At 42.1% G+C, this 13050-nt stretch overlaps 3 protein-coding genes across 3 annotated transcripts in view; 1 reads left to right on the top strand and 2 right to left on the bottom strand.

Moving 5' to 3' along the window:
• Positions 1-1068: 1068 nt before the first annotated feature.
• Positions 1069-2670, bottom strand: MELLADRAFT_110107 (uncharacterized protein; the record flags this gene model as incomplete). Its single annotated transcript, XM_007414134.1, has 5 exons — positions 1069-1608; positions 1783-1913; positions 1977-2105; positions 2206-2330; positions 2399-2670. The coding sequence occupies 5 exons, from the start codon at positions 2668-2670 to the stop codon at positions 1069-1071; spliced, it is 1197 nt and encodes a 398-aa protein (XP_007414196.1).
• Positions 2671-3090: 420 nt separating this feature from the next.
• MELLADRAFT_110106 (uncharacterized protein) lies at positions 3091-4387 on the bottom strand (the record flags this gene model as incomplete). The annotated part of the gene is made up of 3 exons (XM_007414133.1): positions 3091-3108; positions 3682-3986; positions 4048-4387. 3 exons carry the CDS (start codon positions 4385-4387, stop codon positions 3091-3093), a joined length of 663 nt encoding a protein of 220 aa, XP_007414195.1.
• A 6599-nt stretch (positions 4388-10986) lies between these two features.
• The window catches only part of MELLADRAFT_110105 (uncharacterized protein), a gene marked incomplete at both ends in the record, with an annotated part of 2545 nt that continues 481 nt past the window's right edge, over positions 10987-13050 (top strand). The window contains 6 exons of the mRNA XM_007414170.1: positions 10987-11220; positions 11284-11601; positions 11661-11990; positions 12098-12247; positions 12322-12803; positions 12881-13030. Coding sequence (XP_007414232.1) covers positions 10987-11220; positions 11284-11601; positions 11661-11990; positions 12098-12247; positions 12322-12803; positions 12881-13030 — 1664 coding nt within the window. The remainder of the gene's footprint in view (positions 11221-11283; positions 11602-11660; positions 11991-12097; positions 12248-12321; positions 12804-12880; positions 13031-13050) is intronic.

Below are 13050 nucleotides of genomic sequence, written 5' to 3'. Positions count from 1 at the left end.
TGCATAGATCCGTCCCGATCATCATTGTTACCAATTGTAGCCCGGATCCAGTTGTACCGGATCCGGCCATTCCTACTGATCGTAGTCATCCATTCCAAGGCTATCCCTTGCCTCATATTGTACTACATCTATTTCCTTATTCGTATCTTACTTGTAGACACTCGCGTATATAAACTGCTCGCATCTCTCAAGGCAATGGATTCCTCAAGTCACTTCCTGCTCATTCTCGCCCCAAAGATTGTGAGTAGATCACAGTCTCTGCAGCGCGCGCATTATTAATTAATGATGTTTTCTCATAAATCGTCATCATCACCTCCAAAAAGCACATTGAATCAACAAAAACCGGCATTTTTCTTGATCTCAGGTACAAAAGTCTCACAACTTATATGAATATGACGGAAGAACGCTTCTTGTATTTTGAAATGTATGCGTCTTCGTATTTCGGACGTTTATTATTATTGACATGGATCCATAGCTCGTCATCTTCAACTTCGAAAAACAACTTTCATCCTTAAAATAAGGTAATTTGGTAACCTCTTGGTATAAAACGTACACCAGGTGTACGTTTTTGAAGCAAGTTGAATGTTTCAACATTTTACGTTTATGCTTCTCTGCTTCGCGGACATTTTTCATTAAAGAACTTTTGCCATAACTCGTCATCTTCACCTTCGAAAACGACTTTTGATCCTAAAATGTAAGTGCTTTCTTCGCTTTCAGATAAAAAACTTGCACAAAGCCTATAAGTATGAATGACTTCCGATGGTTGCACATTGGTTCATGTGCTTATTTGTACGGCGGACATATTTTGTAATTGACTTTTGTCCATGTCTCGTCATGTTCACCTTTGAAAAACAATTTCGAAGGTAGGATGTAGGTATTTTATTGTCACTATTACACGAAGTTTTGGAAGATGCAACGCATGAATTATAGTTTTGATGTTCATTTCTTATGATGAATATATCAAACTCATTTCATATGATATACTGAAAGACATATCGTACATGAACAACATAAAGAGGAAAAAAATACAACACACAACAAAAAAATAGTATAAAAAGGCTTATATTATCAAGATGGCTCTTCGTTTCCTACAGCATTAATAATATTTTGCATCATGCCTTCATCAATTCCCTGTGCCCATTCCTCCTCGTTGATGTCAGACAAATCTCCATCCTCAGGCTCCTCAGGTCCACCTTCTCTAACACCATCAGGTATGATATCGTGTCGAACTGGAACTCGAGGCATTAGATGCTCAAAGTCCCCAGCTTTAGTCAAACCAAAGCCATTCAACCGTAGTACTTCCATCTTCCGAAGTTGCAACTGCCATTGAGCCAGCAATTGCATATCGCCTACCTGAGCTTCAGTTTTCAAAAAGACCTCCTTAATCTTAGAATTCCACCTGAAACTTAACCTAGCAACCCTGGTCAATTCGTTGTGAAGGACGCCTTTGACAATAGATACCTTTGCGTGTAATGAAGCTGAACTGATGATATTGTGTTCTAGGAAAGGTTGAATGGCATCCGGGAGGATGTCTGAATGCGCAAGATGTTCCAGAATGTTCCAAAGACGGTCAAAAGAAGTTGTAGCCCAACGCATGGCTCTTTGAACCTCCCAACCTACCCTGCGATGCTCTTCGCGTCCTCGTTGTAATCGAGCAATGGCTCTCATTCCCATCTGAGTCGCATGATCTAGTGCCCAAGGTTCGTGCGAGTGCGTAAAGATCCCGTTGTTCCAGAAAGGATTGTCAGGTTCCAGTTCATGAAGGTCAATATATTCGATTACTGGAGATGTTGGATGTTCTGGAAACTTGTCTGCAAATTGTTGTGCCATATTGTTATAATTTGTCAACGCTTTCTTCATAGTTCGTGTTCTTTTTTGAATGGCGTCCATAATTTGCTCCTTCTCATGAGTACCTTTTGAAATAGGACATTAGAATCAGTGTGAAATCCACAACTCAGTTTGTTGAGAGCACTTACCAAGATGCGAGCTACCACCAACTCTGTTTTCGGGGTCCAAAGGCCTTTGTTCTGCCCTCAAAGCAAGAAATCTGCGGCGTACCTCAGTCTTAGCAAACCAGACCTTCAATAATAAATCAACAGCGTCCTCTTCAAATTGTTAAACAAAAAAAACATTAAAATTCAATTAGAGATATGAGCACGAGTGATTGATAAGAGAAATGTGGCTGAGAGGGTTCCTGTTACTTACTTGATAGATGAGTAAAACAATCAGGCAAACCCACTTTCTGACGCTGTGCAGCTATTTCGATTCCGAGCTGTTGAACCCGTTCCAGCCAATCAGCAGCTCGCTCCTCATGAGTTCCATCCTCCAGCCTGTGATTGATTAAACTTGTTTAGTCACAGCTGTCATTCTCGCCCTGTTTGGCTGAAGAAACACGCACCAAACCTTATAATGTAAGTCCTCGAGGCACAGTAACCTACCCAATTCAATCTGTTGGCAAATCTTGATATCTTTTGAATTCTCGATGTTTGCTCGTCTTTCGGATTCCCATTGCTTTTGGAAGAAAGCCATGGTATATTTGCGGCCAGGCTTGTAAGGGTTGGCCTTTTGACACCAATGGTTCAACGTTGCTTGAGCTTCTTTGATTGTAATTGATACCTTGAGAAGTCGTCTTAAGAGCCAATCCGAAGTGCTAAGTTGAAGACAGTACATTAGGTATCTGGCCAATATGTCTATTGCTTGCAGCCAATGTAATCGTGTTGAAGTTCGTAACCCGGCAATCAGGCGCGACAGGAAGGACCAATTCCTTTTGAGTCCTTCACCGTCTGATAAACCCCAGTAGTCGAGATACCTGGGGTTGTAGAGCAGTTGGCATGCCCATGTATGAACGTAGGCATGGAAAACCGATGTTGCTAACATGATTCGAGCTTGATGTTCAGGTAATAAATTGTGCTAATGTATATATAGAGTAAGTAATAACATATTCAGTCAGTTTTTATTGACGTATCAATACTTCACCTATCCTATTATAAGAAACATACCACTCTGATATGTTTGTCGAGGTGACATCCGATGTCATACAATACACCAAACCAGCTGAATGGGAAGTCGTCCATGATATGCTTCATTAAGCTAAGCGGGTAGTACAGCCTAGTGAAAGAGAACATTTGCGTCAGTAAATCAGAATTTGTATAACATAATCACCTTCTTACTTTTCACCGCTTTGATATATGTTTGCCATGACTAATGGAACATCGTGGCGACAGGCTGCTGCAAACAAACCGGTGTCATCGCATCGGTCCCAGGTTGAGGAACTTCGAGTGTCATTTGCAGTCTTGTGGGATTCAGAACAAGGATCCTGTGGTTTATTTAAAAGTCAGTATATGTAATAACTCGTGCACTTTGATTTTAATGAGAATAACTTACTTCAGTCACTGCCACGTTCCCAGAAGCAAGAGCGGCAACTAATTTGGCATCTTGTTGTCGTATTTTGCTTGGCTTGATGAACAAGGGCGGGTATTTGCTCTCGTCTGGCTGGTCTTTGCTGGCGAGAACATTATGTCGATGTTGAAAGTTACCGTCCATACATATAATGAAATCGGGCTCTTGGTCTGATCCCTTCGTCTCATTTTGCGCCGGGCCAAAACATCGAGGGCATTGGTCGGCCCAAAGATCCGTGTTGGTCAATTGAAGTCCTTCCTTGAGCAGCTTGTTCGCGAGGACCGTGATCCGGGTGTAAAGATGAGTAGCGCTGGTGAATGGTTGTGCAAGATTGCGCCTATTGCCATGTCCTCCTTTAGCTAGAAGAGGTCTAGAGGACCGCTTGTCGAGGAAGTTGAGGTGGCCTTCAATATAGCTTGACCTCGCAGTAACCGAGGTGAGCCACAAGTCGTGATGTTGCTGTAATAATGGAATTGAAAAGGCGGTGCGAGGTTGCGTGGGTGAAGCGGCTAAATAACCTCGATATATGAGCTGAATGGGTTCGGGTAAGCAGGGACAGAAAGGGACCGGGACAGAGTTTGATCGTCCTGAGGGGTGGAAGGTCAGTTTCAAATATTAGGATACAATTTCATCAAGTGAAAGACTTACCGAGAATGTCAATTAAGTCCATCTTGCGAATATGAAACAAACCTGCGGCACACTGGCAGTCCGGGCTTATAACATCAAGGTATGATGTTTCTGTGGTCCAGTTCAACATAGTGACTTTGTTTTCAAGATAGACAGCGGTGATCTGGTTTTCGAGGGCTTCCCATTGCTTTCGAAGAGTTTCACGTTTTCTTGCATAACGAAATCCTCGATGTTTTTGAACAAATCGTCGAATGGCACCATCCCGATCAAAGTCTTCTATATCAGTCCAAGGATCATTGCCATCATCATCGGGTGGATCGGGATCATCTCCGTTCATAAGCATGAGTTCATTAAGCAACATGTCGTTGATATCGGGTTGTTCAAGATCTCCACGTTCGTCCAGAGGGTCGTGATCGTCACCAGCTAGCTCGTGAGGATGGTGTGGTGGGCCGCGGAGGAATTGTTTCGCATCTAGGACCTTCTTCATAAACTTGGCTTCGGCTCTAGCCTCAGCTTCGAGATTGGGTTTCTTCCGACGCTTCTTAGTTTTTTCCTCCTTAACGTTGGTGATGTTACCTCCAAGTTTCCTGCCGCTGCGACCTCCCATATTGAGCACCGGGAATGGTTGAAGGTGAAGGGTTGTTGTTATTGAAGATAGTGAAGTGAGAACAAATTCGACCTTGTGGAACTTGGTGATTTGAAGTGTTCAAGGCGGTGTGATCTGCGGCTGCACCGCGGCTGACGGTGCGGTGGAGTTTGGTTGTCTCAAGATCAGCCATGCGTACCTGAGGTTATCACCTACGGACTTGGAGTTTTCAGAAAGGCCGGTACATATGTATGTAAATTGAGTGATATGTAAGAAGGATTCGAGTGAGTTTGAGATGAAGGAAATAGGATCTATGTACAGTCAGGAAATGCAGTTTTCCTACTGTTTGTATAGGTGAGATGCTAACGATAGTGGTGAAGAAATACCTGGTTTTCAGAGAAGCTTCTTGACAAGTACATAAATGGTTGTGAGAAGAAAGGATCATTTCAAGATGCAAGTCCTTTGTGACACTGAAGCCTTGTGCCTTGAGTGCTAGAACTACAAGGAGAATGAATTTTTCCATAGTGAAAAATGATCAAAACTAGTAACAACACTGAGACAGCTAATCTACCCGTAGCTGATAGCGCAAGATAGCGTAGCTAGAAATATGCCGCAAAGCTACAGCTCGCAGGAATCAGCATGAATGAATCCCAGCTACCCTACACAGAGTCCCAGAAAATCTTCAGCTAACCAAATCGCACTGTAGCGTAGTGTAGAGGCACAAAACTCAGCTACAGTAGCTCATAGCGTAGCGTAACTTGACAAGTTACACTATCATAAAGGTCAGATCTGTGTTAACTGCATACAGTTACGCTACATACAAAATGCATTGTAGCGTGTTGTAGCGTAGCTGTCTCAGCGTTGCTAGTAATTGAAATGGCATGCTTGATATTGGTCCAAAAAATCTGAAAAATTCAGTCAAGTCAAATTGTGCTATGTTCTTTATGTTGAAAGGTTTTGGCTGATCATGGAGAAAAATCCAAGCACTCAGTTTGATAATTTTCAAGCCTTTCCTGACATATATTACATAAAAATGTAGGACTTTGTTTTAGTCTCCAAAAGTGACAAGAAAAATCTGAAAAAATATGAAAAGTGAAGGACAATTTTCTCTTTGTTGAATGGTTTTTTTGGGATTTTTCTTGTACATCATCACATGTGGGTCTTTTAAAATCTTCCATCATATCAACCATATCCTTGAGAGGTTGATCAGGTGTTTTGGTGTGAGCTTCAGTGAGTGACTTTGTGATTCAATGATATTCTACCAGGACAAGGGCACCCAAGGAAAAGTTCACCTCCATACACTTGGTACCTATCATGAATCTCTATCAATCGTCTGGCCAAGAACTTGAGTATCAGCAAGAAGTGAGATAAGGAAGATCCATCAGCTGTGTAGTTCTCTTTGATTGTTCCTATTCTAGTAAGGATCTTTGTGTGTAAATTATGAGAAATTAGGTATCTTGCAACAGGACATGCTATCAGTTCACCATAATAATTTCAAGTTACCATCTTTAGGGTTAATGGAATCTGTTGGTAGCAAAATTTTTGATTGAGATAGCAGGCAATTATTTTCAGGGTTACACAAGTAGACCGGAGGTTATGGGTTATTCATATGGGGTTAGATAGATTAGACTATACATTTCTCTTCCAACACCGGCTTTGGATAGTCCCTACTTCTCTGAGGACCACTCATGGGACTGTTTAGAGCTAGGTGAGCTCAAGTCACATTTCATTACATCTTTTAGGATCTCTATCCTTTTCAATTGTTGTTTCCTTTTACTGACTTCCATGAGGACCACTCATGGGACTGTTTGGAGCTAGGTGAGATCAAGTCACATTTCATTATATCTTTTAGGATCTCTATCCTTTTCAATTGTTGTTTCCTTTTACTGACTTCTCTGAGGACTACTCATGGGACTGTTTGGAGCTAGCTCGTAATCTAAACCAAAGTTCCCAGTTTATGTTCTTGAGAGAAGTTGTGCCAGACAATTAGTTTACGGACTTTCCAGTGAAGGTCAGAGACAGACCTTACGGTGATGAGCACTACATAGTGGTTACTTTTGGTGGTCCACACATTGTGGACAAGCCAGATGTGGCTTGAATTGTTCTGAAATGAAGAAAAAAATGTTATTTTAGATTTTGAAGACATACCGGCAGAAATAACTGACTGTAACCCTACACAACACCACTGATCAATTGTGTCAACTTGTAAAGTTTCTTTGCTGTCTGAGTAGCCCAGGTAGGTGATCACATATTGAATCCTGGGTTAGAAAGCTTGAAAGCAAGTGAAAGCGTGAAGTCTGAAAAGCACCCCCATGTATATAGTGTGCCAAACAATCCAGATTACAAGGAGTACTTTGAGGACTTTGACTGTGGAGGCTGTTTTCTTGATGAATGCTTGCATCATCTGTCCTTCAACTGTCTTGTAAATTGTGGCTTTCTGCAATTACTGGTGCATAGGTGGCAGTGTCAAGCCTGCCTTGATGGCCTTCTCAAATACATAACAGACAGAGACCTGGCTTGACATTTCAATGGTCATATAGATTGGAATTTGTCCAGCAACCCCAAGTAAACCATTGGTTGCACCAAAGACAAGGCTACAGAAGCTTGAAGGAACCAGTCTGAAGTTTTTTCAATTGACATCAATACCAAAAGGGCAAAGAGTGATACTAATAAGAAATGTACTCACCTCATCATTCTTATGCATTGGTTCTCCAAAATGGGACAGACAGAACTTAACATCTTCACAGGTTGGGCAGGGCACAGCTGGGCTGCCCCAGGGGTAGACCTTCTGGGGTTCATTTTGGGGTTGGCCTGCCCACCCCATGCTGGTGGTGTTAAGAGCCTCTTTACGCAGATGGGTTCTTAGAAGACCAAGTTGCACCATCAAATGCATATCTCAACACTGAAGATGATGTTTCAAATTGAGATGGACCTTGAATTCAAGCAACCAAATTGTGTGCCCAAACCAATCACCAATACCAATCAAACTGATTCTACTGATGAATCACAATATTTAAATCCTCAGTTTGAAGATCTTGACCAAGTTCAAGAGTTTGAAAATAGAATTTGTGGCAAAGATGAAGTGGATTAAGAAGAAGAATGAGAGGATGATAATGAGATTGGTTATATAGATACTCTTTTTAATGTAAAATTATTTGACATTTGAGTTGAAGTAGAACAACCTAATACTATTGTACTGAAATAGGAGTCTTAGAACAAGTATTGGGACAAGGAGGACCTTTTCAATGATTTTTCTTAATGAATGTTGATGAAATGCCTCCTTTGATTTACCACAGTAATATGAAATATAAAACACATCATTTTCAACGTTGTTCAGTGTTTTTTACTTTGATTTTGGTTTTGGTTGGAATTTAACACCTCAGTGCCCCCGCTTTAGGTGTGCCTTTGGAAAGTTCAAAAACCTTGCCCACCACATTATGAAACCACCTTTGTTGCCTGATTGAGTACTATCAGCCTCATCATCAGAAGTTGTATCCTGGTCCACATTGACCACAGTAGGAACCTGGGGAAAAATCATCCAAGTAGTCATCTATGGTGATTGGTCAAGTAAGTACAGTATAAAGCAATTCTGACCTGTTAATTTGCAGCCTTTGAAACTTGATTCTTCTTTGCTGCCTTTTTTGTATTACTTCTGGGGCTGGACGGGGCTGACTTTTTATTAGTCTTTGAAGTCTTTGCAACAGTTGAAGATTTCAAGTTGCTTGCTTTGCTGGAAATTAGACCATGAGCTGAAATGGGGCCCAAGAGGACCCCAGATAGCTTCTATTAAAGGTACCGACCAAAAAGGTATCTTTTTGGTTTGAAATTTTGGCAATGTAAGCGACAAAATAAGTATGTTTTGACCACATTGGCATTGGATCATAGCGACATCGGAGGAATGAATGGGAAATTTTGTAGGTTTTCTAGGCCTTCCTAGGCTATTTTTGAGTGTTAAGGACTTGCGAGGATTTTTTTTGGCAAATTTTGGTAGTTTTCATTTGAAATGTTACCGACGAAAGAGGTATTCTTGGCCCTCCAAACCCTCAAATTCAGGTATGAAGGACTGAATTTTTGGTCTTTTTTTTGTCAGTATGCTTTATAGGAGCTATCCGGGGTCCTGGCCCAAGTCTTGTGTTGCTCTCCACTGTTGATCCGGTGAGGTGCACAAAAATCCAAGTGACGGTTGAGATAGAGAGTGTCAACATAACAAGGATTCAAACTAGATGTTGAAGCATCAATGATTGGATATTGAGATAGTAAAGATTTGAGAAAGGTGGATAACAGAATTAACAAATCAATGATTTGAGTGAAGGTGGTCAGGATTGATTAGAAAACAATGAATTGAGTGAAGTTAATTAGGGTTGATTGGAAAGTAATGAATTGAGTGAAGTTTTGATTAGAATTTAATGGACCAAGTGAAGTTGATTAGGAATGAGATTGATTAGCTTTTTCTGTGGGAAGATTGCTTTATGCTGGTGGTGATAGAAAATGTGAGAAAGAGCACAACTTGATAAAGAAAGTGATTTGATAAAGTGTGTAATCAATAGATAAGTTATAGAGGAAGAAAAGGAAGAAAACAACAGGTCGACCACTTATCATATTCATGATCAAAGGTGATTATTTTTCTTTCTTCATTGTACCTTTCAATGAGCTTGTCAATGTCAATTTTTGTAACATTTCCATTATGAATCTGGGTATTGAATAACATCCTTCTTGAACTAATGCAAAGTTTGAACCATAGGGCTTGAAGACATGGACAACATCTGGGGCACCAAAGAGGGCAATATAGGTCCAGGAATATGGAGCATTCTTCTCAGTAGCTACTGCCACTGGAAGCTCTGGCTTGTAATATACAGCCGTTTCAAGAAAGGTTGACAATTTTTTTTGGAGAAAGTTGTCTCTGTAGCAGGTAAAACCAGAGACAAAACTCAATTGACGGGTTTATTCTTTTTTGTATTCTTCCAGTTAGCGGAGAGACAGGACCCTGGATAAGTCTTATAAATGATAGGGATGGAAAATTGGTCAAAACCTCCTAATTCATACCTCTTTTTTTGTTTTTTGAGGCCCTTAATTCCTGTTTCATCCCTAACCTAAAAGCCAGGTTTTTGATAGTTTTGGAAATTAATTCCCCCACATCCCTAACATTGGAAAGCTGGTTTTGGAGAATTTTTGGGGACTTCAATTTTGTTTCTGGAACATTGGAAAAGGCAAATAATCTTGACATGATTCTTGTACCTAGATCAGCTATTTCAATGTACAAAATTTGTTTCAATGTGGGTGAATACTCCTCAGAGTAAAGGGAAGTGAGACAAAATTGATTTTTGGATGAATGCAAGCTATGTCCCTTGTGCACAACTCAACTTGCATATGAGCAACTTGTGTAAACACTTGTTGAATGTGACTTTCTGTTTGTTCCTTTCAAGGTTAATGGAGAAATAACTTATGAAATGGGATATTAATCATGCTGTTCATTCATGGTACATCAGTATCATCTGAGAGGGAGATTTTTGTCCAACTGAGATTCATTCCTCCACATCCCAAACATGTCAGCATGAGCCCCGCTCGCTCGGGAGCGGGGACCGGCAAAAATCCACCCCGAGCACTTTTTGGAAATGCGTCCCGGCTTCCGAGCCGACCCCTCCCCGTCGGGGATCTTCATGTACGTCTGCAGACCGTCCCCCGCCACCGAAAATCGGGGGCCTACCGAAATATTGGTTACCTGTCGGTTCCCCGTCGAGTGTTAGTCGGTAGAGCTTGCTAGATCAAAAAAAATCATAAATCTGCTTCACGAGCAAGTTCCGGCTGATATTCTACTGTTTCGTACAGGTATCTCATTGTATTTGACTCCTTATACTGATTTATGAGTTGTTACAAGGCCTTCCTCACCTTTCATTTCTCCCTATCTGCCCTCGATTCTACAGCTCTCTGCTATAGCTCGGTTCCCCGATAAAAATTGGGGATCCTCATACTCTGGCCCGGCTCCCGTTCCGTCGGAGTCGGTACGGTGCCGGGGGGCTGAGATACCTAGCCCGAGGCACCGTACCGACGGTAGGGAGCACCGGAGATTCCGGGGATGGTTCTGATAATCTGATAATGATAAATATCTGATACATTGATAAAACTGTGATAAATACACCTACACCCCCTTAAGTGAAATACATCTACCTAAACCAAACCAAGAATAAATTGGATTCAAGTCAAAAACTACCAAAACCATACAGCCCGTGGTCTGTACTGTAAGATCATCAGCCATGTCACACGCTGTACACCTGCATGACCCTAAGCTCGCTCCTATCCCAATCCAGCATACCCTCTGTGTTTCATGAAAAAAAAATCCACACAACAAATATTTTTGTATAGCCTCCAGATTCATAATGCCAGACTCTGCTCTCACACCATCACCACATACAAATCTCAGCAAACTTTTCTTCCCTCAACTCAGTGAGGATGGTCGTCGCTCCAATAAAATCAGAATAATATGTCAAGGTCAACCCTCACGTCATAGCGCTACCAATACCATACCTGAATGGACCAGTATGCCTGAGATGTCCTGTATGTATGGTCCAATGGAATACAAGAAAGCAAAAGTTGATTCTTGGCTCATCGGTGTAAGTAGCAAGAATTTTACTTGAAACCTAACCAAAAGCTGAAAAATTTCCTCCAACCCGCAGTGCCCTACCCCTCAAAACGAACACAATTGGAAGACCTGGAGATGTGATCAACTCAACCATGAACTTGCCATGATCAACCTCGGAACTCCTCGACCAATTGTCTCCAAACCCGGTGATTGGGGACCTAGAGTATCAACACAAGGCGAAATCCTTGATGACGTTCCCGCGGCTGCGAACTGCTCTACTGGACGACATCATCCATATCCTCGCCCTGTCCAAAAACCACACGTTGTTTGCAAACGAGTCAATGAGGGTTCATTGTCTCAAAACCATAAGGACGCCGGAAACAAAGGGTGTCCATCTCAGTATTGTCGTGGGGTAAGATTGCGTCTCCTACCTTTTTTAATTCAGCAACTGATTTTTTCCTTGATCTCAAGTGTTGCACTGAATTCGGCTCAGCTTTATGTACCAAACACCCACGCAAATCTGTGATTCCGCCTCAGCAACTGGAACTCTTTGGCCATCAAGCTCAGCCAATTGCCAAAGCTGCTACGGCCAACTCTCAATCGGCAGCACAATCAAGAGCCTCAGCAGCGAGCTCCACCCCTCACCAGTGGGCCCAATCATCAAATTCCATTGGGCGCCTGGTATCATCTCAAAGTATGGCCCTGATTCATCAAAATCGAATTGAACGAGAAAAATCTGCACACCAGCATTCGAACCGCTTCGACTTAAGCAAAATGGCCACCATATACTTATGGCTCAATGTATGTGTCTAATTTATTATGCTTTGTCTTATGACCTTGTTTGATGTCTATTTCCATATCTTTTTGATGTTTTTTTCCATACCTTGCAATCACTTCCCCGACTACAGGCTGTTGAACCAAAAGCTTACACTGCAGTATTTCCACAGTGGCCTCAAGCATGTTTTGACCAATGCGAGCTTTTGATGCAGGCAGTGATGGAAGCAGTTCCACAGTGGAATCGTGCGCTGAGCTTTTGGGATGAAAAAAATGGGGGATGGGTAAGCTCCATTCAGGCTCGTCTTTCATGTGTCCTTTGCTGATACTGATATGGTGAGATTCTTTATTTCTGTAGTGTGACACACTGGTCCAATATCCACACCGCTTCCGAGCCGACCAACGCAAGATCGTGGCGCGTCTCCAGACGGTTGTAATCCCCCGAACAGCTACACACCACTCCGTAGCCGCCATCTTTGCAAAGACCCCCCCAACTTCCGCCTTTTTATCAACATCAGATCTCCCAGCAATCTGCGAAACTCCCTCTTCACCAACAACTCCGCTTATATCTCAAAAATCCATACCAGCACAACAAACTGATTGCTCACTATCAGTCGCCAATGCAACAGGCTTTCAAATGGACACACAAGGGAAGGATTTCCCTTCGTCATCATCCCAAACATCTCCATCTCCATCACCTACCCCAGCCACTCCGCACATTGATTTGACCCAGTCACCCAATGACTCGGCAGAACTCCCAAGTCCCAGTGACCTTTTATCTGGACCCGTGCAACCATCTGTTGGGGATATTGAAACACGGGAAGATGAGATTGAAACAAAGTAAGATCCTTTGCAATATCTACTTACACCTGCACTCACTGACTGACGGATACTCTACTCTGTACACCAACAATTAGTTCATCAACAACCGAGCTTCAAGGTGGTTGGCCTGGAACGACAGTCCTGGTTTCTACCCTCCTTGCATGGTATAAGGATGCCTTGACTGGCAGACCAAAGCAAAAATGGATAGCCCACTTTGGTGGTGAATGGAAGTTCACTAGCTCCATGTATCGTTATCGCAAATGGA

Source organism: Melampsora larici-populina (genome assembly GCF_000204055.1).
Source record: "Melampsora larici-populina 98AG31 unplaced genomic scaffold MELLAscaffold_41, whole genome shotgun sequence".
Lineage (NCBI taxonomy): Eukaryota > Fungi > Basidiomycota > Pucciniomycetes > Pucciniales > Melampsoraceae > Melampsora > Melampsora laricis-populina.
Note: the sequence above shows the minus strand (reverse complement) of the source record. Positions and strands in the feature narration are given on the sequence as shown.